The sequence below is a fragment of the Liolophura sinensis genome, chromosome 5 (assembly GCF_032854445.1).
Source record: "Liolophura sinensis isolate JHLJ2023 chromosome 5, CUHK_Ljap_v2, whole genome shotgun sequence".
In the NCBI taxonomy this organism is placed as follows: domain Eukaryota; kingdom Metazoa; phylum Mollusca; class Polyplacophora; order Chitonida; family Chitonidae; genus Liolophura; species Liolophura sinensis.
This window is the reverse complement of record NC_088299.1, coordinates 13,672,035-13,699,953: the sequence shown is the minus strand read 5'-3', so window position 1 is coordinate 13,699,953 and position 27,919 is coordinate 13,672,035. Positions and strand designations below refer to the sequence as shown.

The following is a 27,919-nucleotide window of genomic DNA, read 5'->3' as shown; positions in this document are numbered from 1 at the left end:
ATGGTTTACGTCTACGTGAAGGGATAGTCCCACTTCACTTGCAACTGCAGAATAAAATCTTTAATATATGTAAGCAGCGCTTTTATCTATACGATCATGGTATGTTGTCTTTAAATAACTTCTATTGGTAAAACCGACAATTCTATTCAATCTCTCTGTGTTTTGAACTTTTTTATTGAAATGTGGCCGAGTGATTTGCATGCTGCATGTGGCGAGGTCCGTGCGGTACGTTCAAACGACTCTGCCAGTGTCTTTCTCGATCACCAGGGAAACTGGTGCCGTCGTGTAAATGAGATCTTTTTAGCACATCGTAAAATTTATTTATTTGCTTCGTATTTTACGCCGTACTCAGGAATATTTCACTGATACGACGGCAGCTAGTATTATTGTGGGAGAAAACCGCGCAGAGCCAGGGGGAATCCACGACCATCTGCAGGTTGTTGGCAGACCTTCCCACGTTCGACAGGAGAGGAAGCTAGCATGAGCTGGACTTGAACTCGCATCGATCGCATTGGCGACGGACTCCAAGGTCTCTGCGTTAAGCTAGCGCGCTAACCACCAAGCCACGGAGGCCCCCTAGTACAGTGTCAAAGAACAAATATATTACGTTACATTGTCAGTGATATGGATTCGATATGCTGGAAACCTCTTATAATGTCGTGTTATTTGTGTTTGTTTAAACGAAGCATCTGTACAAGTAACGGGTTATTCGTGTGTCGACGCCAACGTTCTCACTATAGCTTAAAGATCTGTTGGCCATATTCCACGCTTTGCTGCCACATTAACCGCTCTGAATCCTTACATTCACTAAATTAGAATTCGGACGTGTCGCCTGAGCTGTCTTTACATGCAGCGCCGAAGCTGTGTGCGACGAAAAGAGATTTCTTCGTCATCTTATTTAGGCTAATTCTGAATTCAATGCCCTTAAATATTTGGGAACAAGGGACCTGTTGTTCTAAAGTGTAATATACAGTTAAGGCCGGCTTAAATCTTCTCATTCTAATACAAAATAAGCTTAAATGACTGTAGTCGGGACTAAAGTTAATACCGGGCTTAAGTTCCAATACACTTTTGAACAACTGGGACAAGGAGAACGTTACGTCGTAAATAACACAAATGTAATCGACGCATCCACTGGGACAGCAGCAGGGCTTTTCGAATCCCCTGACTCCCTGACTAAAACCGGAATCTACTGCTCTTCGAAAATCAAGGTCGTCTTTCCTTTTGTTCACTATCAAAACACAAGTGAAGGTTAAAACTCCCATACAAGTTGTCAGTTGCCCTTTTATTCGGTACATATTCTTGGTTTAAATCCAAACGTTCCACGAAATTATCTTTTTTCCCGGAAAATGACGGTCTTTCTCATCAACTAATCGGTATGTTGATGATCTCCTGGCCTTAAAGACCACCGGCTTTACAATAGGCATATTTTCAAAGTTGACATGTTAAATACACCCTACTTGAAATGCAATATTCCGACAGGCCCCGCATATGGTGTGTACGTACATGTATCTTATAACGTTTGATATATTCTATAGATGTGTTATGTGACGATTTTAATCAACGTCACAAGTTGTTAGACCTGCTGCAAGAACTGGTGTGTCACGGTCATTTCATCAAACGCCTTCAGTCCAAGTTTTTTTAGGGTTTAGAATGAGTACAGTTCTCTTTATAAATATGAACATAAATATGTGTCCAAAACCTCTGGCACTCTGCTTCATAATGTCATAATTTCCAGTAACCTTGGGCAAGACGCCGCACATTCGTCATGATGGATTTGATCGGCACATTGGACATGTGAACAGTTGCCATTAAAGCGCATACAGGTACACATTTTGATTATCGACAAGTTATATTCTAGAATGGTAAACGATTTGGATATTGATTTCATTCGCCTAGAACATACCTTGCGTCTTTCCATCATTACTGAAAACTTGACAGTGACACATTACACGCTGCAGTGCTTGTCAGCTGTTTGTTTCAGGAGCACATTCAAACAAATGGCGAATTGCAGAACGGAACCAAACAGTACACACTAGCCACTTCAGTAACATTTTAAGAGTCATGATGGTGTACTTTGCAATCCAACCTCAGGGGGAAAATTCACTTGATACAAATTTCAGTGTAATTTGTTACGACCCAAACTGTCTGTATTATAAAGAGATGGCTTGTTCGAAATACACGACAGTTTAGCCGCACAAAAAAGTAACCAAAACCAGCAGATTTTATTTTACAACAATTTATTAGCTATCAAGAACAGATAATAAGACTTACACATATACTAAAGTACTTAAGTTTAACAAGAAAGGATAGCAGTATGTGTACAAATACTAAAGTACTTACGGTGTCAAGTCCAAACGGACGCATATATTCCACAATAGAGGCAAATTCACAAGAGGGAAAATCCACAGTATAACTGAGTGTATGACGAAATATACACAAAATTCCACAGACAGGGTCCGTGTACTAATAAGCACTATGTACACAAGAGCACGAATCAAATATACAAGCTCGGACTGAACAAGTGCTCGGTGGAGATATAACAAGGCCAGAGGCTATAAAGACACCAAAATTCAGCACAAAGGGCCTCCTACAGTGATACACAGCGAAAGCATCCAAAACTCTCAATAATTCTCCATTCTCTCCATTCTCCCCTTTTGACCTGCTTTCATAGGTCTTATATAGCCTGGCGGAATTGTCTAGAATAAGAAAATTCCTGAACACTTGATGTAAACAAACAGGCACCGAACTGCGCGCATTCTGGAACACTCTAACGCAGAGGCACAAAGCAGGCGCCGAACTCAGCGTATGTAAACAGTGGCAAGCTAAATTTAGAAACTGACGGTAGTCGTGCACATAACAAATTTTATTTCGAGAAGGTACATACATGAATAAAGAGAATACGTAATCTTTGTTTTAGGCAACGTAAAAACATTAGGTCTACTTTTTCGTATTATAATGTCATACATCAAATATACTGGATCGAAAGTCTGGACCCATAAGCAATTTACCATATAACAATTTAAAGTTTACAATAAATGTTCGAACTGACTTCCACCTTCCTCCAAACACTTTCTTACACGGGAGACACATGATCTTTGCACATTTCGAAGCATAGAGTTATTCGCTCTTAAGGTTTTAATTTCTGGTGTGACGTTATCTTTTAGTACTTGCAATGTTCTTAGTTTGTTACCATCAACCACAATTGCTTATGGGTCCAGACTTTTTCTCCACCCTGTATATCAAGAAACTTTAGTCGGTAAATTTTCAAAATCGACCGATTTTCAGTTTGCGCATGCCCATTGGCGCACTACTGCACCTGCACGCTAATCCTTGATATACCACGTCCGTCGGATCACTGGGATGGTGTGAGCCAAGTTTCATTGCGATCTGGTACATATCAAGGAAGATATTACACGAACTGTTCATATCAAGAAACTTTAGACAGTGTAACAGGACAGGGTGGCAGTAACGTTGTAGCACAATACTTTCAAAGAGCGGCTTTCAGTGAGTTTCCCCCGGGATCTGCTTGGATTTTTCCCACCGTGGCCGCCGTGGTATAAGTGAAATATTCTTGAGTGCGGCGTAAAACACCAATTAAATAAATGTCGCGTGGGCCTTTCCGGACTGGGATAGCAACGAAACAGGACAAGTTGTACATAATTGACAGGCACTAATTCTTTATTCAGTTGTAGCCTACAGGACAGAAGGACCGGACGAGGGAAAAACACTAAAGTTATGAAAACTAATGGCAGATAAGTTTGGTATGAACTGCACCTTTCGACCGCCAGGCAAGTGCTTTTATCTCTAACTAAGTCCAAGCTCATCCAATCAAAAATCAACCCTCTTGCATACTAATTGTCTGTCAACGGCTCAGTACAGTGGTCATGTAAGGTCACACCAATATCTTCAATTGGCTGAAAAGTGACATGAAGATCGACTCTCCATGCAACGCGGCACGAAAGCAAGCGTTAAACAAGATTTAGTGGAATGTGTCGTGTTAAATTTAAGATTAAGGCAAATGTATAGGTGAAACAAGAATGAAAATAGAAAGTCACTGTGACATGAGTAAACAAACAAATGAAATATTCTGTAAAATGTTTCTATGAACACAACACAAAAAGGTATTAAACTTTCAGTCAAATAAAACAATTGTTTTACATCAAGCAAAAGCTTAAGTAAATGTTATTTGCAAGCATATGAAGCAAGGATTCTTAAAGCACCTAGCCTTCCGCTTACATGTAAATATTTGTCAATGGCCTTTTAACAATACTATGTACAAAGTTAACGTTGTAGATATTGGTATGTATTATATAGCGCTACGAGCGATCGCGTTATTCGGGGTTATCTCCCCCATTATCTCCCGATCTTTCCTCGCCAGATTCCCGTTTTCCAGCATCCAATACTGTCTACGTGCGGATCATCCAGTTTTAGGGAGGGGCGGGGGTGTTTCAGTATCTTAGTCTTCTAGATTCCCACCTTCCTGTTTTCAGCATCCTGACTCTCTTCATATGTATGCTCACCTTCCTGTTTTTCAGCATATTTAATCTGTCCATATGTCTGTTTTGTGTCTTTCATTTCTTGTATATCATCCACATTATACAAATTGTTGTCGTGTCTCCTATTTTTCCACAAGGTTTCTCTGTTTAAATTTAAGGTGTGCCTTAAAGAAGAAATAAGACAATGCTAGCTGTACTTACAAAGGAAGAATTGCTACAAGAGTCAGCGTTAATCACCAAATAAATAAAAAAATAATTTGTAGATCTCTTGACCGTTTTATACCGCATTCAAGACTATTTCACTGACAGACCTTTCCACTTACGACCGGAAGTAAAGGTATGCGTGTGGAGGTCTCCGTCATGATATAAAATGTTGGGCAATGGATGCCTTATCAAGGCCATTTAAGATCTCTTCTTCATTCATTAGCATGTACATTGCTTTATAGTTAAATACAGATTGTATTATTAGAGAATGACGATTGCTTACCGGAAGCGGAAAAGCAAAACCAAAAGAGCTACAACGGCCCCAACAGCAGACAAGCCCACGAGTGCGCTTTTCCAGGGTAACCATCCATCCGATAGGTTTGTGACCGGGAATGGGCCAGGACCCGCTGTCACCAGGGCAAAGTTACAGCACGATGCCAGTACATCCGACAACAGGTTCTTCTGGTACATTATCCCATTGTACAGCGTCTCCCCGGAAACATAAACGTCTGGTAAAGAAAATAATTAGACGTAAAGAACTGCTATCGCGTTAAAGGTCTAAACTACATACAAATCTATGCGTCCAAACAGACATTCTTATGTCGATCGTCGACCAATATGGACGTTACAGGTCAATAATGGGAAGATCAGTTTCCAAAACCACGTTTAACACAAACTACCAAAGAACTAACAAAGTGTATAAAGTAAGAAAATAGGACGGAATCATACAATTAACAAAGGGAAGCAGTCAAAAGTTTTCAGTGATGTTGGAAAGACGCAAGGTATGTTCTAGACGAATGACTGGAATTAGTCTACAAACCGTATACTAAGCTAGTATACAAGTTGTCGATAGTGATATAGTATTATAGGTATCTCAGTTGCGCTTTGCTTGCAACTGTTCATGTATCCAACGTGGCGATCTAATTCAACATGATGAATATGGACACAGACCCCCATTGCAACTTCCGTTTGTTTGTAATGTAATCCAGTGTATTTTAGGGTGTAAAGTCTTTTTTTGCTGCCAGCCTGCCGTTTCTGGTGTGCATGCTTGGTATCAAAATGATGGAAATTGTCTAAGCTTTGGACAGGTATGAGTTTTAATGATGAAAGTTTGAAATTCTGGGCGAGAGGACACTAGGAGACAGGTGGTGATGAGACTGCGAGTGACGTCCCCTTGACGTCCAGCTGCCGGCATAGAAAGGTCCAGATTTTGACGGTCAACGTATGTCAAGATTTTTGTAGCTTCTTTCTCACAGGCTGGGCCAGGTATGCACCAAAGCTTATTGTCCAAGGAATGTTTGGGGCTGAGCTACAGCGCTAAACGTTAACATTGTCGCTTATGGAAAGTCAATGGGGGTCTGTGGCCATATACATTCCCTGGCCAGGAGCGAAGCGGAATTACACTCTATCATGTCATGATAATTACACTCATTGTAAAACTTAGAGCGAAGGCGCCAGATCGAATAACCTTGACACACTAGTTTGCAGTAATAACTTGTGAGGTTGATTGAAATTCTCACACAACACACAAGATCTAACAAATGCGACAAGGGGAGATCCTTCCAAGGGGGACCCTTCGATATTGCTGTACAAGTAAGGTCAATTTACAGTGACAAAATTGAAACTGTCCCTCTTGTCATAAATTCTATGAGAATCTGGAGGGTCTGTGGTTTCCTTTAAATCCAGCGAAGGTCTCTGCTATATATGGATTGCTTAAAGCTAGCAGATTATTAATATACCGTTTGGTGAATGAGAAAGATCGGGCGTGGAAAGTATTAATCCTTCATAGTTTCTGCACACAGTCGCATTCATGCGAGAACATAGGTGGATGGAGAGGGTGGGGGGCACAGGTTGTAGCCATCGGCATACCTATACCTATATGGTTTCCTCGAATTTCACATGGATGTTATTAATGAGAAATTCAAGCAACTCAAACATCGAAGCATTCCATGAATGGTAACCCTTGTATGTAGTGGAACTGAAGAAGGTTTTATTGCCTTTCACGTTAATGAAGCGGTGACCAATTTTTGAAACACATAAATAATTAGTGATGAAATTCTATCAATTAAACCTGTGTAAGGAACAGTAGTATAGCGAGAGGAGAAATCCCACGTAGAGATGTCCGTATGGTACATATACAAAGGTTAACAATTTGTTTGCTTAACGTCAGAAACACTAAATACATGTATCTTTCCAAGCATATACCGATAAGTGAAATATTATTCACGTAAGTGTCGTAACAGACATTCGTATACCAATCGTCTACCATAATGGACGTTCCGGAACAATTATACAAGAGCAATTCTAATCCAAAACAATGTTTAACGCAAAGCACCAAAGAACAAAGAAGGTATATTAAGTTAGAACTCAGGGGTCATACTAAGGGGAGCAGCCAACAAGCTTTCGATGAACTAGTAACCCTGCTTAAAATAAGCAATATTATTACCTGTTTTTATATAGTCCGTGTTGTACCGACAGAAGGTGTTCTGTGGGTTGTACAGGGCTAGGATACTGACGGTAAACCTTTCCCCTCCATCGGGCAGAGCGTACGGGTAACCTGACCCCACCCGCAAATGAGACGCGTTGATGAACATGCCAGATCTGGAATCAGCAGCATTGAAAAACAAATTATATGTACAATAACTGACCTGTATGCGAATGCTTGACTTATACACAGATGTGTAAATATACGAACTACCGTGGGGTTTTTTTTTTTTGGGGGGGGGGGGGGTTGGTTTTAAATTCTGGTAAAGAAAGACGTTTGAACCAAAGACGATATTCGCTCGTGGGAAAATCTATTTGCACAGAAAATATTTTTAACTGTTTCTAAGACACTTGGATCTGGGAAAATAATTGCTCACTGTAACGCCGTTACTTTAAAGGAAATGGCCTTAACCAAGGAGAATCCATAAGTTTGTATGGCAACAGCTGATAGCATATAACAATGAACCTAAAAAACACTTACCCCTTTGTGTTTGGCCTAATGCCTGCATTGGAAAATTAATTGACACACTCTTAATTTGCATACATTGTGCAAATGCGCGAAATCTTAGTGCCTACATACTATAACTTATCAAGTCATTAGCATAACGGTATACAAATCATGAAGGGTATCAGGAAGGGATATAAACTGCCGACTTGTGGTACCTCGATGGAAGTTTCAAAAACATTCATCCTCTAAAGTAATGGATGAATTTATTTATACATTTGACGTACTACATAAGAACTTTTGCGCCTTCAGGATTATTGATGGAAACCGGAATATCCAGTTTTTTGACAAACCTCCTAATTCAAAGCCACGGCCAAACCAGCCGAAGCAGGATTCAAACCTGGTGCGTTTTTAATCAGGTATGGATCGGTTGAAAATGAAACTTTGACTGAATGATGGCTTTGATATGAATTAGAAGTGATTTTAAAATATGGTCATTAGGCCTGGAACAACGACGATTCATGCTGATTTTGTTGCCATCGTAATACGATGTGTCATGTCCATCCTCCCGAAGGCGGCTGTTTTCGTACTGAAATCTCTTCTTAAGCCTCATCGTTCCAGCACACATTGCCAGCTAGGTTTCCGAACATAACCGTGCGCATCCGAAAACATCGTACGCATGCTCGACCATTCAAAAGCAGCTCGTGGCTTTATATGGTTGTATAAATAATATAGGTTGCCGAGCGTCCGCTAAATCCAAATATCGAAACGACAGTTGATGCTATGCCACTGTAGACATCACGATGTGCTGTAGAGCAAACGATCAACCGCATGAGGTATGTTTAATTCAACTTTCAGATGAAAAATTTCGGTGTTTTCAGGATTCTGCGCCGCGATTCCTGGCTAAGGTAGACGGTTTAGTTATCCATAACAATCTACGTGACTGGCCTTGTAGTTGTGAAGACGGCTGCAGGGGACGGTTATTCGAAAGTTTATTAAAAGTTAAGACAGGCTTAAACTTTAATACCAATCTTGGCCTAATACACAACTAGTTCATACTTTAGTCCAGACTGGAGTTAATACCGGTCTTAACTGCTAATACACTTTCGAACGTCTGGGCCCAGTTGTTCAAAACTGGTTCAAGATTTAGCTTTAGGCCAAGTCTTCAGTTTTGTTCTCACCATGAAAAAAATTGTGTAACATTATACTAAATATGAGCAAAAACTGTTGCTGTTATACTTTGTCTTTGGAGAACTGCATTGTCTGCAGAGTGTGGATAAAAATTTAAATATAAAATATGACTTAATACCAGTATTAGCGAATACACTTTCGAACAACTGGGCCCTGGGCCATGACTATCATGTCCTCACGTCTACAGAAGTCTGGGAGATAGTTGGTAAATTACCCAATGGAAGCCTCTTTCTCACAACAGAGTCCCGGATTGTCCCGACAGTACTGGTTAACAGATGTCGGAATCTGGGCTAGTAAAGCCTGCCAAGCCACATCCCACTGAAATAAAGAGTGTGATCATAAAGCTCACGAATGATCCATTAATTCAGGCTCCTAGGCATAGATCTTAACATCACTGGATGTAGATGTCAAACCGAAGCTGTAATTTCAAAATTTTTTTTACATGTTTATGACGTACGGCTTTAAAAAAAATGTTTGGTAGGAAAACAATGGAATGTAAGATCCATTTACCGGCTGAACAAGTCGGCTCCAAGATGTGTAAAAACACATCATACACTGGTGTTACACTGCCCACAGTGCTTCTGAATTATGACTTTGCTTTACGAGTACACCTGTACAGAAATACTGACGTATTTCAGAAAAGATCAAAGGAGCACGCCACCGGGACCGACATGCCTTGTGCGGGGTAATGTTTTCAACTGCGTACCAAAGGGTTTGTTTGACAAGTGTGAATTGTTCACACCGAGTTGTTACACATATTCTGCACTTACCCTATTGATGTCCCCAACGAAATTAAACACAGCGCCGAACCGATCCTCTAATCTAGAAACTGAGATGTATTCAATTTTGTAGGTACACAGAGTGAAATATGTAAGGTGACTACTAGGTGTAATATAATCAAATACTTACAGCATAGAGAGTAAAACCAAAGTAGCAATGATGGTGTGATAATTGGCAAATGGCCACAGGTAATCCGTCGAAATAGGCTCACTGGTAATTTACCTTACGTTATTTCACGGTGTAACTTAATAACGTGGCGTCAACGTCCTACACATCTTATAAAAAGTAAAGAAACTGTAACTGATTGTTTGGCGCAACCTGCGGATGTTTGTGGGTTTCCCAGGGGTTTCCCCCAGAGCCCGGTTTCTTTCCACCATAATGCTGGCCGCCACCTTAAGTGAAGCGTAATTAAACACCAAGCAAATAAATAAAATCAAATAAACTGTTTGGTTGATGGATTTACTGACACGCTTTATTGTCTTATCTGTAATGGTATTTTACTTAACTGGGTGCTACAATTCTTACATTGGCAGTTTTCACCACGGTAATTCTCCGAGCAGTCACAAATGCACTGTGTGCCCTTAAGAACGAGAGTGGATCCATGTTGACAGAGGCTGGATAAACAACCGACAGATCCAGACACTGATGTCACTGGAAGCTTTGTTGCCTCTGACGTCACGGTAGACGTCACGGGTTCTGACGGTGATGCGCATGGCGTGAATGTAGTTGATGTGGTAGAATTGGTGGTCGTTGGGTCTGAAATTACAGATTTTAAATATAAATTGTATTTTTCATTGCTAATCTGGAATCACCTATATCACTGTCATTTACCACATTCCCCTGTCGAAGTGGTGCTGTTTGAGATTACGAACCAACTTACAGGGTTTCTATAAAAATTTTTAAAATGTTTAAAACTTTTTAAAATTTTCATTTATATGACTGTATTCATGATTGTGGGTGGAAGAAAGTGCCTGGACTATATAAACCACCACCCTTTGCCATGTAGGTATCTAACAAACCTCCTAGAGTCCTTTGGCGGCAAGGACTCGCCCTGCTACAAGATGACAGTATGTAAACGTAAAACGAATGTCTCCTCGTCGTCATATGACTGAAGTACGACGTAAAAAAAAAACCCAAGCTCATAACGGTGCATTTTTGTCGCATACACTCAGTCCCATTCGCATTCACAGCGACACACGTCCATCACACAAGTTGATGGTTTCATCATCATCTACTCATTCCACAGGACCCATCCACCATGTGACCCATTCCAGAGGACCCATTCCACAGGACCCATCCACCATGTGACCCATTCCACAGGACCCATTCCACAGGACCCATTCCACCATGTGACTCATTCGTATTCATAGCGTTGCGAATCCTCTGAACAGCTTTAGGGTTCCGTTTTCGTCGAATCATTTGTATTCATGTATAGAAAACGGTCGTTCGTCTTGTAAGTTTGCGACGTCAGTCGTTTGCGGGTCGTGATTAAATGTATGGTGGTCTCGTAGCATTTGTTAGATTCTGTGTGTTATGTGGGGTTTCAATCAACGTCTCAAATGTTTTGACTGCAAAAGCTTGTGTGTCAAGGTTATTCCATCAAACGCCTTCAATCTAAGTTTTACAATGAGTATAATTCTCTTGTAAGTAAATGTTGACAGAGTACCCAGAGTATCTGCCTCTCTGCTTCATGACTGTGTCTAATTCCGCTTAACCCGGGATGAAGGGATGTATATTCATCGTGGTGAATTAGATCGCCAATTTGGATATGAACAGTTGCAATCAAAGTTACATATTTTATAATTTTATAAACTTATATGCAACCGTGGTACACGATTTGAATACAAATTTCACTCAGTCACGTAGAACATACCTTGGTCTTTCTAACATCATTGCAAACTGCTTCTCTTTGAATGATTCCGTCCTATTTTCGTACTGTATATACTTTCTTAGTTCTTTAGTGGTTTGTGTTGAACAGCGTTTTGGAAATAGGCCTTGCCATTATTAGCCTGGAATGTCCATCTTGGTCGACGACTGTTTTTTTTTTCGACGCATAGATTTAACATATATTCCAAATATTTCAAGTACTTCTCTATGATAAATGTTCACTTGATGACCAAATTAGTACGGAGGTGTATTCATGTTTTCAAACATCTTTTGCACCTTGGACTCCAAAATCATTGCCACTGTTTTTAAAAACTTCATCATGAGGTTTATACAAACTAAAAATTATAGCAAATAAACATTATGAAATTTTAGTTGTTACCTTATGTAAGTCACTAATGACGGTCCACCAATATGCATCCAACCCATATCCTTATGGCTCAAATTGCGGCTTATAACAGAGGGACAAGTAGCGTTGAGCGATGGGTTTCTCCGAGAATCGTTCAGTGTTATATAAGTAAAATATTCTTGACTGCGGTATGGCAACATTGTTGCCGAACATCATTGACGTGTATATGAATAATTAACAATTCCTGTTTAGGATATGAAGGAAAAATCACTCTCACCGCAAGCAGGATCCGTGCCAGGGCATTTGTTATCTGAAACAAGAAAAGTTACGCGACAAGTTACGTGATAGATTATAATAATTGTCTTGCTAGATGAGTCTCTTCAGGGAAATGAGTTAGGCAACAATTCAGAGTGACAAGTTCCGATTTTGGCAGATGAATAACGTGCCAATTAAGACCTCTGGAAGATGAGTTACGCAGCAATTAAGTCTCTTGGAAAATGAATTGCACAGCAAAACCTCTTGAAGATGAGCTACGCGGCAATTAAGTCTCCTGAAAAATGAGTTACCCAGCAGTTAAGTCTGTTTGAAGGTGAGTTACTCAGTAATTAAGTTCATTGGATGATGATTTACGCAGTAATTAAGTCCATTGGAAGATAAGTTAGGCAGTAATTAAGTCTACTGGAAAATTAGTTACACAGTAATTAAGTGAACTGAAAGATGAGTTACACAGTAATTAACTCCACTGAAAGGTGAGTTACGCAGTAATTAGCTCCATTGGAAGATGAGTTACACAGTAATTAAGTTTATTGAAATATGAGTTACGCAATAATTTAGTCCACTGGAAGATGAGTTACGCGGTAATTAAGTTTATTGGAAGATGAGTTATACGGTAGAATGAGTTACGCGGCAGGCACTGTACATAGTTCCAGCTGCAGCCTGGTGTATATACAGATATAAGAATGGAAAATTGATGGACAGTACAGTCTTCATCTTTGATTACGTTAACTTATGTCCCAGATTAAACTCCGATGGAATGGTACTACTCAGAAAAAATATTTAACAGACACTGATGTCTGAGTGATGCAAGAACGTATTCTGTTGTAGCAGATTATTCTTCTTAAGATTGTATTACACTAAGATATTATGTTGAATATGACACAATATTATGTTATAATAACAAAATATATTTGGTCATCTTTCAGACAACAGACTTAGTGTAAAAATTAACAGATTATCTTCTGGGGATGTATAAAGATCTCATTCAGATCCTAACTGACCACAATGTGTGGCCACAATGTGAAATTGTACTTCACCTATTTGCGGTAACACTGGCTAATACTGTTTTTTTTTTTTTGGCCGATCAGCAGGTATAACATATATAATGCATTTAGTGGTTTTTGACATCAACTTCCACCACAGCAGCTTTAAGTTTAATTTATTTATTTATTTGTGTGGTGTTTCAGGACGTACTTTAAGATTAAGACATTAAATTTAGAACATAAACACTAAGGGGAACACAGCAAAGCACATAAACGAATAATGTTGTTTGAAATGGAACTAAACTTTAGAGAAAGAAACTTAAGTATACATACAGCAGAGACCGGTTTTGCACCACCTCTCCCCAGATGTACAATTAGAGCAGGCTGGGCCTTTTTTATATGGGGCAACCCCGTTATAGTTACCACTGCAACACGATAGATGAGATTGGTCGGTTAAAGGAAAAGAAAACATTAAAATGAAGTACAGATAAAAGATCGCTAACCACTGATATGAAAAACACATCGATTTTTGTCATTAGAACCTTTCCAGCCAAGTTGAATACATTTAAAATATTGTATATTCTATGGTAGTCTTCTGGAATCCACTGGGTATTAACTGGCACTAATACAACATATATTAGTCTCAGGTACTAATGAAATCAGAAGCAGGGGTTTCCTTGTGCCGGGTAACCATGTATGTATAAGAATTTCATGCATCGGTAAAGATTTAAGTTACGCATATTTTCCTTGAATACAAATGAATTAAAAGGCTTTTACATCGTTTGAAGCAGTTCTCGTTTGGTTGAAATAGTTTTCTATTGCTTGCATCCAGTTTAAAACTCGCGTCATGCATGGAGCCTAAATCTCATTTTCCAGGAAATACACTAATGATGCACTAACGCACAAAGGCTTCTATTACAGTACTACTGAGCTGTGTACAAACGACCAGCAAGGGCCATTTGTTCAAAAGTTTTTAAAAAATGAAATGAAATTTAAAATGAAGCCATGCAGTCTTTAATATTAATATCAGCCTAATACAAACCAAATGGAATTTTAATCGGGAGTAAAGTTAAAACCCGGTTGAAGTCCTAATCCACTTTAGATCAACGAGACCTAGAAGATACAAGTATGAGAATATGTGCCTGGTTTTTACCTAATAAATGTTGATTTCCCGATCTTTGGGCATCTAGGTAGCAGAACGAGGTTTCTGGTTTCACCCAGACAGAAACCATAGAAAAAGTTTCAAAACTTTAAGAAATATTTTTTAAAAAGCATAAAATTGCGCATGATGCCTGATGGAATGTTGCGTTCTTGTTATAATTGTTATAATTTACTGTAATGACTTGCAGTAACCTAACATAGATGGTGTAGCTTACTATAAAATAGTATATTCCGTGTAGGTCTACATAGTATGCGGCAACTTACCGAGGAACGTAGTTACAGCCAAAGTATGTAATGTTATGGCGGATGGCATTGCCTTTGGTGAAATTTGCACAACGTGTTATTCCACATCCGACTTCATGTGATTTGGCCCATACTAACTGTGGAAGAAGAAGGTTACAGAGAGACACAGTAAGTGAAAATCATGTTCAGTTCATTCTTTTCTCAATACAAACTACTAATCCACGCCGATTGACTCGAGATTGTTACTGACGGAAACCGCTCGGAGAACTTCGGTCACCAGCCGAATATTACCGACTACAGACAAGAGGCATCCGAGTTGTTTTCATCACATTCATACGTCATCTACGAGATAAGAGCCACGGGTAAGTGTGTGCTTTCTCGGTCTCCTACCATTCAGTTTAAACTTATTTCAGTTGCTACTATAACACATAATAAATAAACTAACACAAGCACAATGGACCATATTAACGCAGACTAGTGTCGCACTTTGTCGCAAATATCTTCTGTAGGCAACCATGAAAACATAAAGCATATTTCTGTATTACATCAAACCATAACAACGCAAACGGCCTCCAGTCTTCATTGGTTTCTTGAAGACGACACCGTGCGTTATGTGGTAGCAGTCAGCGGTATGGCTGAACATGGTTGTATGGATGTTTGGGGTTTTACGTCGTACTTAACAATTTTTCAGCCATATGACGAGGAGGAATCATTAGGTTCGTGTATGTACTGTGTTTTCTTGTGGCAGGGCGAGTCCATGCTACGAGAGTGCTGCCACCAAGGAAGAATCATGCCGAAGACACCAGACATGATACCACACTCAGTCACATTATACTGACACTGGGCCAACCCCATGCGGCCTTGCTTCCTTGCTCTAGCCTCTCAGTGCTCCATAAGTGCCAAGCGAGGAAGCAAACAAATGCGATTTTTAAACTCTTTGGTGGGTGAATATGCATCACACTGAGAAATAACATATACATATATGTAGAGCGATGATCCGATCTTTCATATGAAACCGTAGACTGTATACGGTAAGTAATGTGCAGGTGCAAAGGGTCCAGGAAGTAGTATATTGCCATCATACCTTACGCGAACGCAATGAAGTATATCATTTGGCCTAACATGTAAAAGTACAAAAAAGGTTATAAGCTTTCGTGACGCGTAAAAATGACTTTTCCTAAGGCCCCAGGGGTTAGTCCAAAAATTAAGCCTATTGTGGTGATGTTAAGGGTGATAGCTGTCAAAATAACTTAGTTGTGGTGAGAGTCCGGATTGGGGGCGCTAAGCAGCTCGCGTTTCCAGTTTGTTTACGTCATTTCCGAATATTTCTAATCATTGACGAAAAATATGCATAAAACACTTGGATTTAGTAAGAAATATACAATATGCATCAAAAATGAAAGAAAATTCTAACTTTTTTAGTCATATATTTCTTCACTTTTCTTAAAATCATATTTTTCGTTTTATAATACCCTTTCATATATTCAGGCAAGCCAGTTGATCAAGTACGTTTCACTGTTACGTAAGTCTGGTGTTAGGTTTAGTCTGTATTTATTTATTTGATTTGTTTGATTATTTTTTTTTTTACGTCATACGCAACAATATTTCACTTGTACGACGACAGCCACTGGGGGAAACCGGGCAGGACCCACAGGAAACCCACGACTATCCGCAGTTTGCTGTGAGATATTCCCACGTATCACGGAAGAGAATGCCAGCATGTGCTGGACTTGATCTCAAAGCAACCGCGTAGGTGATTTAGTGTGTAGGTCTCTGAGAGGTTTTGATTAATATGAGATTTATATTAAGAATTAAGTCTGACTTGAAATACACTTATAAATATGCAGTACATCACCCATGATTTCATGCAATTTTCCATCATCTAATCCCCTTTTTACAAGAACAAACTAGTGTTAAATCATGCGCTGTTTCATGTGACATACTATTCATCACGCAAAATTTCACGTGAGTTTTCACTCGCAGTACAACAGTGATTGATTGAATGATTGACTGAGTGAATATGGCTTAACACCACATCGGCAATACTCAAGACAAACCGTGGCGATGGGTGATTGGGGGATAGACCTATATGCCAGTGATTCACTAAGTGGGTGCTGGACCCGTATTTAACAAGCAATTTAACCCCGCGCGTCATAAAGTGCGAGTGTTCAAAAAGACAAACTAAGAATAGGAAAAAAAACTGAAATTGTGGTGGTGGATAGTTCTGCAGTAAAGAGTCGGTGTACAAATTTTATACTTCCTATCAGTAATAAAGATCAGATGTACATGTATGATTGTGTTCCTCTTTCACCAGCAATATGAGAAAGCCAAGTATAGGGTGTGGTTGTAAAGTCAAGTCTACCGCAAACCACAGGGCAAACCGTGACCCTGGGCCCAAACTAGCTAATTGGATACATGCTTTCTAAAGAAAAAGGATGGTTTTGTGGCACTTCCTGTTGCATTGAATTACCGCGCTAACAAGTCAAAAGGTTAGAGTAACGCTAAATGTTTGTTAATCAAACATTAAAACGTGCAAAAAAGGGGCAAATATTACAGGCTTATATTAGTAGTTTTGTATTTATACAAAACTACATTTACATGAGCACGAGCTTTAACCAATTCTGCCGCGTTCATAAAGAGGCCTACATATTCTGAATACGCTGGTATATCACGTAGAGGGCACGGAGAGCTTTGAAACCGGTTTCAGGAACACAGAAACTTCTGATTTGTTATACTTGATATATACCAAGATTCTACCTATATATTCTTTTTCTTTGCAATATAAAATTACAGTTGTAATTTATACATCTTCCTCGTAGTTCTCTGTTATTTGCTGTAGTTTTCTCTTACTTTTTGATCTGTGTGCGATCAACTATATACAGAACATAATCCACTGCGAGTAAATTATTCGTGGTATGCTGCCTTTGAGGTATCCGTGGAACCTTTCCCTCGAATGAGGATTATATATGCTTGTACATGCATGTGCTTTTGAAAATCAGGATTGCCATTGTGAGATTAAGGAAAATCCTAAATTCTATGTTTTGCAAAAAAAAAAGGAAAATATGATGATCAATATAATCAAAATTTGAAAATGATGGAAGTTTCAGTTTGTATAATCCATAATGGTTTAGCCTCTTCTTTGAAACTTTTCCTACAGGTGGCAAACCCAATATGACCCAAAAGAAAGCAGTCTTTCCTTTCCTTTCTTTGTGTCTTGCTGAACATTCGATTTTGTATCGGGTCGACCGTTTATCGGTTATATAGTATCGAAATAAACTCCAAGGCACACATAAAATATATTTGTAGAAAATAATTAACCACTGCGGGCCCCTAGTTATTACCACGCCTTCCTTTTTTTCTCTGTTATATGTTCCCCTCGATAAAACCCCGGAGAAACAATCCCTGTAACTTTTGTCTACCAACAATGATATTGTAAAATCCAATTATCCCTGATTACCCACTTCTACCCAGATAACCTGACCAGCGTCACATAAATAAACAGTTTTTAATAACGGGAGCGGTGCTCCGTAGCTGAGTTGGTTTGGGCAGTAGCGCAGTATAATGACCCTGGAGACTCTCACCAATGCGGTCTCCTCCGACCATAATGCTGGCAGCCGTCCTATAAATGAAGTATGGCGTAAAACATCAATCAAAATAAATACTTAAATTAGTTAAACACCAAAAAAATAAGTAGATATTATTCATTTATTTATTTTCTTACTTGGGTGTAGTGACCACACATTTTCCCTGGAGTACAACTACGAGAGCTGTAATTGTAAAATGCCTTCTCTCGGAACCACATTGCCAATGCCACGCTAACGTTCCTTCCGCCAGACGTGTACTGCAAGTTCTCGCCCACACGACTGTACGAGATGTTGTAATCTCGCTTATCCATCGTGCTGTGAGCCCAGACACACAGCCTGACATAATCCGTGGCCATCCTCGCCAGTTCTGAATTCCATACCTTCAAATAATCATAAGGTATAGATGAATACATTATTAGGTTCCAAGCTTAAAGGGGCCTCGGGGGCCTCGGGGGCCTCCGTGGCTCAGTTGGTTAGTGCGCTAGCGCAACGTAAGACCCAGGAGTCTCTCACCAATGCGGTCGCTGTGAATTCAAGTCCAACTCATGCTGGCTTCCTCTCCGGCCGTAAGTGGGAAGGTCTGCCAACAACCTCCGGATGGTCGTGGGTTTCCGCGGGCTGTGCCCGGTTTCATCCCACCATAATGCTGGCCGCCGTCGTATAAGTGAAATATTCTTGAGTACGGCATAACACACCAATCAAATAAATAGATAAATTAAAGAGGCCTGTGTGGCATGGTGGTTAGCGTGCCCTCGTGGAAGTGAAATATTCTTGAGTACGGCGTTAAACAAGAATCAAATAAATAAATTCTAAACTGAACAACGGAAGCGTATTGTTTTGCTTGGAATATTAAAATTATTTTTTTTTCGGACAGCGTCTTTTGTCGTTTTTCTAGAAAATTGCTGATCGCAGCTGTTTGAAATTTGGCAGCGAAATTCTAGCGGATATTAACTTTATGGGTTTGATGCTGGTTCTTCTGGGTCACTTAGTTTGGCAGCCATATTGAATCAGCATTTCTGAAGATCCAAAGGGCAAATTCGATATCCCACTGTCAAATCTCAAGCTCGATCTTGAGATTTGAGATTTTTGGGGTTAGTGATCCTAAATTTACCTTTGTTATTTATCTGTGTTTGAGATTTTCCGAGATATAGTTTTAAAAATAATTTTAGGGTTTTGAAGCTCGTACTTTCAATGTCCTGTAAATCGACAACTAAAACAGCTAAAAATAACCAGTTTGCACCAAATTCTAGGCCAAGGCATTCTGAACTACTTATAGATACTTATAGGCCTTATTGGAGACATGCGGAAATCCTTTAACAAACTTCTTCTCCGCAACCGCTTACCCGATTGAATAAAAACTTTATATGCATGTGCTCACATGTAATGGGGATATAAATTTTGAAAAAATATTCAAACTGACGCATGGAGTTCACTGCACGCCACTTTCATGTCGCTGATGAGTATGACACAGATATGGCACACGTGAGAAAGTTCGCCGGTAATTTTCGATAGTTTACTCCTGGCACTCTGATATCTGGGAGACGTAAAGAATCGAGTGCTGCCACGTAACAGAGTGCTGTCAATTGACTGAAGAATCTGTTCATCACAATAAACACATGTAATATCCGATTTCTTAAACCTCACACGTTTCCTAGAACCACCCATGAAACTGGCCGCCGTCTTAGGGTGAAAAAGTCTTTGTCAATCGGAACTCACTAACGTCATGTGTATAACCTTTATACCGAAATTAAACTTTCTACTGGACGCCATGCCGATAATGGGAAAGAGACGATTTCGTAAGAAGCTAGGTTCTTTTGTCTTTGACTTGGACATATAAACTTCTATAGGATGCCTCTGACAGAGAATTTCACGATTCCTCTTTTGCCATCTAGGCTAACGTGTCCTAGAGGGCATACGTGGTCGACAGCGTTCTTAAGGAAGTTCAGGTTGTCTTACATGGAGTTCTTTGGAGATCACGCAATTGCCACTAAAATGGCATACGCATTGTACTGGCCCTGTAACATTCACTCATAAAATGACCTTAGTTTCAAGAGTTAAATATTAAGGATGCCAGACACTAGCTCAATGAAGCAAAGAGTTTTCTTTGCAGCACCACGATAGGCTTATACAGCACCGGAAAAACGCCATTCATAGCTACAGGCACCACCAGAAAGAGAATTTTGTGTACACCAAAAGTAGGTCTAAAAACCACAACAAAGAGCACAATACGTGTACCACAAGGAATAGCTATAGACACTACCAGAATCAGTCCAGTGGGTGTACCACAAGAAATAGCTCTAGACACGACCAACCTCAGTCCAGTAGGTGTACCAAAAGAAATAGCTCTAGACACCACCAGAATCAGCCCAGTAGGTGTACCACAAGAAACAGCTCTAGACACCGCCAGAATCATTCCAGTGGGTGTACCACAAAAAATAGTTATAAACACCACCAGAATCAGTCCAGTAGGTGTACCACAAGAAATAGCTATAGACATCACCAGAATCAGTCCAGTGGGTGTACCATAAGAAATAGCTCCAGACATCACCACAATCAGCCCAGTGGGTGTACCACAAGAAATAGCTCCAGACAGCACCAGAATCAGTTCAGTAGGTGTACCACAGGAAATAGTTTTAGACACGACCAACATCAGTCCAGTAGGCGTACCACAAAAATTAGTTCTAGACACGACCAACATCAGTCCAGTAGGTGTACCAAAAGAAATAGCTCTAGACACCACCAGAATCAGTCCAGTAGATGTACCACAAGAAATAGCTCTAGACACCACCAGAATCAGTTTAGTAGGTGTACCACAAGAAATAGCTCTAGACATCACCAGAATCAGTCCAGTGGTTGCCCCACAAGAAATAGCTATAGACACCACCAGAATCAGTCCAGTAGGTGTACCACAAGAAATAGTTCTAGACACGACCCACATGAGTCCAGTAGGTGTACCACAAGAAATAGCTCGAGACACCACCAGAATCAGTCCAGTAGGTATAAGCGTCAAGTCCGACATTCATATACCATTCGTAGTCCGTAAAGGGCGTTCCAAGTCGATAATCGCAAGATCCATTTCCAAAACAACGTTTAGCACTAACTCCCAAAGACAAAGGTATGTAAGAAATTATACAAATAAGAAATAAAGCCGGTAACACACAAGAGAGAAGCGGTCATCAGTTTTCAATGATGCCGGGCAGACAATGAATATTCCAGGCATGAATTCCATATCAAAGTTCAAATTCGTAGTCCGTGAATGAGTTCCATGTCAAATAACAATTAAACAAGTATCTCAGTCGCGCTTTAATTGCAATTGTTCATAAAGGCATCATACTGATGTAATTAGCATGGCTGCCTTTACGGCCCCTAGCCCCAGGTTAAGCGGTATTAGATACAGTTTGAAAATGAGAAGCGTTACAGACCCTAACCGATCAGATTGTGATTCAAAAGTAACAGACGTCTTTCCCGTTAATATGTAAAGATCTCATGCTACAAGAGGCGCCATCTATGATGTTACACATGACATACAAGATAGACGGTTACACTGGGCAACCAGCGCCATCTCTGTTGTTAAATACCTTGTACATGATAGATATGTACATAGGTATAACAGCGAAGTCTATGTGGTTGATCACAATGCAGATCGCCAGAGATTCTAAACGCTCTGTCCATACCTGCCAACAAGAGTGTTATACTCATTGTAAAATTTGAGAATGAAGGCGTTTGATAGAGTATCCTTGACAAACTAGTTTTTGAACTAACAAATTGTGACGCAGATTAAAGTCATCACAATTAACGCAAGATCTGACAAATGCTACAAGGCGAGATATGTATACGCCATATGCAGGACCCTTTGGTATATTGCTATCCAAATAAGGATAATTTACAATATCAAAATTGAAATTATCCCTTTTGTCGTAAAGGCGGCATGAAAGGAGACCTTGTTCGTCTTTGTACAGATGTAGATCCAAATAAGATGTACCATCAGGACTATCTTTAGTCTCCTTTAAAACCAATGAAGGCGGATAGATTTCCATTACCGCTTCAGCAATATGGGGGTCATTTAACGCCAGTAAATCATCAATATACCGCTTGGTAAATGAAAAGGATCGAGCTTTAAAGATATTACTTTTAAGTAATTTCTACATATAGTCGTATTCATATGAAAACAGGTATAGATCTTCCAAAAGAGGCGCACAATTGGTACCCATTGGAATACCAATGCACTGTTGGTAAATGGTATCTCCGAATTTCACATAGATGTTATTAATGAGAAATTCAAGTAATTCAATAAATAATGTAACATCCCACGAGTGGTAACCTTTATAAAGAGTAGAACTAAAGAAAGCCTTATTGCTTCTGACGTTAATGTAACGGTGACCTGTTTTAGTAAATACCGAGACAATTAACGACGATATTCTTTCAATAAGATCTTTGTGAGGAATCGTAGTACAGAGAGTAGAGAAATCCCATGTGGATACGTCTTTGTATGGTATATGCATATGAGCATCGAGTTCTTCTGTAAGACGTTTGGAGTTGTTAAGAATGACTTTACTTCTTGTAACGCTCTCGTAAGTAGGGTTGACAAGAGTACAGCCTCTTGAACCTGCAATAAATCGAGCCTTCTATGGGGATTTATGCATTTTAGGACATTTTAGGACACCATCAGAATCAGTCCAGTAGGTGTACCACAAGAAATAGCTATAGACATCACCAGAATCAGTCCAGTAGGTGTACCACAAGAAACAGCTCCAGACACCACCAGAATCAGTCCAGTAAATGTACCACAAGAAATAGCTCCAGACATCACCAGAATCAGCTCAGTGGGTGTACCACAAGAAATAGCTCCAGACACCACCAGAATCAGTCCAGTAGGTGTACCACAAGAAATAGTTCTAGACACGATCAACATTAGTCTAGTAGGTGTACCACAAGAAATAGCTCGAGGCACGACCAACATCAGCCCAGTAGGTGTACCATAAGAAATAGCTCCAGACACCACCAGAATCAGTCCAGTAGGTGTACCACAAGAAATATTTCTAGACACGACCAACATTAGTCTAGTAGGTGTACCACAAGACATAGCTCCAGACACGACCAACATCAGTCCAGTAGGTGTACCACAAGAAATAGCTCCAGACACCACCAGAATCAGTCCAGTGGGTTTACCACAAGAAATATTTCTAGACACGACCAACATTAGTCTAGTAGGTGTACCACAAGAAATAGCTCTAGACACGACCAACATCAGTCCAGTAGGTGTACCACAAAAAATAGCTCCAGACACCACCAGAATCAGTCCAGTAGGTTTACCACAAGAAATAGTTCTAGACACGACCAACATCAGTCCAGTAGGTGTGCCACAAGAAATAGCTCCAAACACCACCAGAATCAGTCCAGTAGGTGTACCACAAGAAACAGCTATAGACACCACCAACATCAGTCCAGTAGGTGTACCACAAGAAATAGCTCTAGACACCACCAGAATCAGTCCAGTAAATGTACCACAAGAAATTGTTCTAGACACCACCGGAATCAATCCAGAAAATGTACCACAAGAAATAGCTATAGACACCAACAGAATCAGCCCAGTAGGTGTACCACAAGAAATAGCTCCAGACACCACCAGAATTAGCCCAGTAGGTGTACCACAAGAAATAGCTCCAGATACCACCAGAATCAGCCCAGTAGGTGTACCACAAGACATAGCTCCAGACAAGACCCACACGAGTCCAGTAGGTGTACCACACCACCAGAATTAGCCCAGAACGTGTACCACAAGATATAGCTCTAAACACCACCAGAAAGACCACATTAGATGTATGGAAAGAAATAACTAGATGCCACCAGAAAGAACACAGTACGTATACCCCACAATGGAAATAGCCAAGACAAAGAGCCCAGTTGATGTACCACAAGAAATAGCTCTAGATACCACCAGAAAGAGCACATTGTATGTACGGCAAGAAATAGCTCCATGTATTTTAAAGTTTCATAAAAAGAAAGATTATTTTGCAGAGGAAATATTTTTGCTTCACACAGACAGCACAATAAATCGTGTTTGATTCAATGGCTTAGAGAAGTTGTTCATATATTTATGGTAAGAAAACGTTACTTGATTTCCCCGTTTCTGCATGAATCAATCCCCAAAAGGGCGAATCTGTTTTCAAAATTAAAGTTTTCTCAAATCTGAGTATTCAGTTCCATTGGTTTTTCTTTGAATCAAAACAGTCCGGACGTTCTATGTGAAAGTGGTTCATGGAAAATGTTTCACATCGTCGCGTGAAGCAAAAGGCAGGATCAAGCAACGGATTCCAAAAAATTCTGTTATATTATTACAAAACCATGCATGAGTAAGGGATTAAAATTTTACAATAGCTCATGATCGAGTAGACATATATATATCTCTTTTTGATACAGTTTATATATTTGTACACGTTTAAAAAGTTGTGACGGCTATTGGAAGCGAGTAAACAAACCGCTAACGTAAGCACTATAAACATTACAATTGTATGCAGAGTTTAGGTATTGGAATGCAAAGTCGATGGAGTATATGCACATACTGATGATCATTTAATATCTGCCACACCTTGTGAGTATTATACACACCGCTGTATTACCTGTCAAACTGATAGACAGATCTATTAGCATATAATATGTAATATCAGGTTTATCAATGCCCCACTCTGATATCTTAACCCTCACACGTCAACAAGGTTTTATGGGCTAAGCCCATCTATGTTTTCTGATACTGACTGAAGTGACAGGATATATATATATATATATATATATCCTCATCACCAAAAGAAATTCCCAAGGAAAGTACACAATTTGTGTAAAGCCGCTACGCAATATTACGTGGATGTACATTTTTGCCACAGTACTCTGTACCACACACAGAGGTTAGCTTTTATAGGGTAGTGGCTGTGGATAAATCTTGATCAGTCAGCTGTGAATATTGTTTGTCAGTTATTATAGATATATTCAAAGGCTGAGGATGGTCGTCAAATTCCCGCGGGGCTCTGCCCGGTTTCCTCACTCCATGATTCTGGCCGCCGTCGTATAAGTGAAACATTCATGAGCACGGCGTAAAACACCAATCAAGTAAATATGTTTAAAGACACATGATAACAGCCTATATTCCTTGTTTTCCGCTTAAAACGTTAACAAAACATTACACTGGTAAGCAGGTGCTCAGACGCTTGCGTGTGGATCATTTTAGGAGAAATTCTATCTTGCTAGTATAACTATGCCTTAAATCAAACGTATAGCTTTTCTGTTTGTTTTTTCTACAGGAAACCGACAGCATTTTAACTTTTCAGAACACATACATGACTATATTTTAGACAACTTTAGGCAAATTGTGGAATCTAGCGTTAGAGGGGTTCTAGTATTCTTAATTGTTCTGTCGGAAATGCATGGTCCTTCCAATTGTGTGTTCTGGATTTATTTTTAATAATTTATTTGGCTGTGTTTTACGTCGTACTCAAAAGTACTTCAATTATATGACGGCGGTCAGCATTATGCTGGGAGCTATAGGAAACTAGGCAGAGCCCAGGGGAAACCCACAACCATCCGCAGGTTACTGTCAGACCTTCCCATGTAGGGCTGCAGAGGAAGCCAGCATGAGATGGTCTCACAACCACCACATTGGTAAGGGATTCGTGGGTCATTGCGCCGCGCTGGTACTCTAACCACCTCGGCCACGGTGTCTCCCTGAACTTTCATTATCTGGTCACGAGTACATATACCTATTTTGGATTAAGCACTTAGATACAACAACAACAAAAAGAGAACAAGAAAAACTATAACAGTAGGTGCTTTCACCAATGCGGCTCTGGTCGGTTTCCTCCCACAATAATGGTGACTGGCGTCGTATAAGTGAATTCAGATATTTTTGTGTAAGGCGGAAAACGCCAAACAAATAAACAAACAGACATAATTGTAAGTGAACATAGGTATATGGAGAATTTAAATACATGAAAGACATACCATGTACTCCATATTAGAGGCTCCTTCCCCGCGCCTGTAAGCGTTGTGGCCATCCACGATCTGTTGTACTTCCGTGTCTGACAAGTTATCTTCGTTCACAGACCGTGGGGTCCGATGCAACAGTCGGGAACCATCCCGTTCGCCGTTATTAAGTGTCAAAAACCTGGTTCCCGATAAAACAGTTTCGCCAGAATCAGCAGCTTGTGTCGTCTTGGTGGAAAAAATAAAACAAATAACGTTCATAGCCAGTGGAGATGTTCGAGCAAAGATAAACATTCTGAAATCGGCATGCGTATGTGTGTGGCATATATAGGCCCCTATGTGTGTTGTTAACACGGCACAGAATGCAGGAGCACGAAAAACTTTGAAGCTCCTCAGACCAGTACAATGCTTGAACTGTTGTGGCAAAGAAGCTGTCTTCGTCTAGTTAGATATACGATGGACAAACAAAAGACACACGGCTATAGACACACCCACCAGACGGGATCCTAAGTAAACAATCTGACACGAGACACACGTTTTGGTGAATATATATATATATATATATATATATATATATATATATATATATATATATATATATATAGGCCTCTATATAGATGTGATTGATACCTGACACCAAAAAATTTTAGCGGCGTAGATGCACGCCTGGTCATAGATGTTGAAATAGAACAGTTTATGTAAATATATTGCTCATATTTTCCTCGGGAGTGCTTAAGCAATGTTTTCTATGTATATTCATCCATTGGCTATATATGTAGTTATTTCGATGTTATTGCTAATATAATAATTTGGACACATATTTCGAAACTCATTTCTGCAAGTTATTTTAATGGCTTAAAAAAAAACAATTTTGAAGATTATTTCAAAGCTTTGGAAATATAGTGTATATAGTGACGTACAGACTGCTCCCCTAAAAAGTTGGAAGAGAATTTTCCAGTCTCTTTAACAGTTATAAATGCTTTTGTCTACTTACTGTAATATAAATTTCTAGTCCTACTGGATGTTTTATCCTGCTGCTAAACGCTAACCAGCCCCGGCTATCCTGCGACTATCTTTAAAACTTCCTGCTCATCTCATCAACCTGTCACTGTTAACTTTAAGCATTGTATATACTGTGAATCAGTGTATGAACATGTAGTAAGATTTGTTTTTAAATTCTGGCCCCTGCTAAAGTGCTAAACATTTTTATATACATTTATATATACTACATATATTTTGTATTGTGCATTTATAGTTTACACATTGATAGCAGCTACCCTAGCCAAGCAACTACATTTTGTTGTGTTTTTTTTTGTTTGTTTGTTTTGTTTGTTGTTGTTTTTTTTTGTGTGTTTTCTTTTGTTTTTTTTTTATTTTTGATGACATGATGGATAAATTTATACCGTCATAAATTCTAATGCAAATAGTAAATAGTCGCAGAGGAGAAAGGGAAGTAGCTTTAACTATGGAGTGCCCTGATGCTGTTTATTCCGTATATCTTCAAACCTGTAAAACTCAATTTTAAACCTTTACAAATGATTTTTAAAGTTTTGAAAATGATCTTAAAAATTTGAAAATTGCGATGTACAAAAGTGTCTGTAATATACAGACTACTCAAGAAGAAAGCAGGAAATGAGATTGCCACTTTTACAGAGGCGTAGATCGAGCATACTGTACTGCAAAGCTTAAGAATGTTAAAAATATGATGTGCGTGGTTCTTGTCTTTTGAAAGCTATCAAAATCGTTCTTATAGCTTTAAAAATAACGCCAGTCATTTTCAATCTATAACAATAACGGCTTTTTGATAGCTTTCAAAATCATTTTCAAAGCCTTAATAATCATTTTTATAACACTGAAAATAT

The 27,919-nt window shown here is 39.5% G+C and overlaps 1 protein-coding gene across 2 annotated transcripts; it reads right to left on the bottom strand.

Annotated features, from left to right (window-relative positions):
• Positions 1-2,325: 2,325 nt before the first annotated feature.
• LOC135465674 (uncharacterized) lies at positions 2,326-26,455 on the bottom strand. 2 transcript variants are annotated; one of them, XM_064742979.1, is made up of 11 exons: positions 26,076-26,455; positions 18,221-18,463; positions 14,521-14,636; positions 13,429-13,520; positions 12,114-12,146; positions 10,129-10,359; positions 9,594-9,652; positions 9,038-9,141; positions 7,150-7,304; positions 4,987-5,212; positions 2,326-4,663 (listed from the first exon to the last, which is right to left on the bottom strand). In XM_064742979.1, exons 1-11 carry the CDS (start codon positions 26,349-26,351, stop codon positions 4,468-4,470), a joined length of 1,731 nt encoding a protein of 576 aa, XP_064599049.1. In that variant the 5' UTR covers positions 26,352-26,455; the 3' UTR covers positions 2,326-4,467. The 2 variants fall into 2 exon arrangements, with proteins under 2 accessions (XP_064599049.1, XP_064599050.1); XM_064742980.1 differs by lacking the exon at positions 18,221-18,463.
• Positions 26,456-27,919: the final 1,464 nt, after the last annotated feature.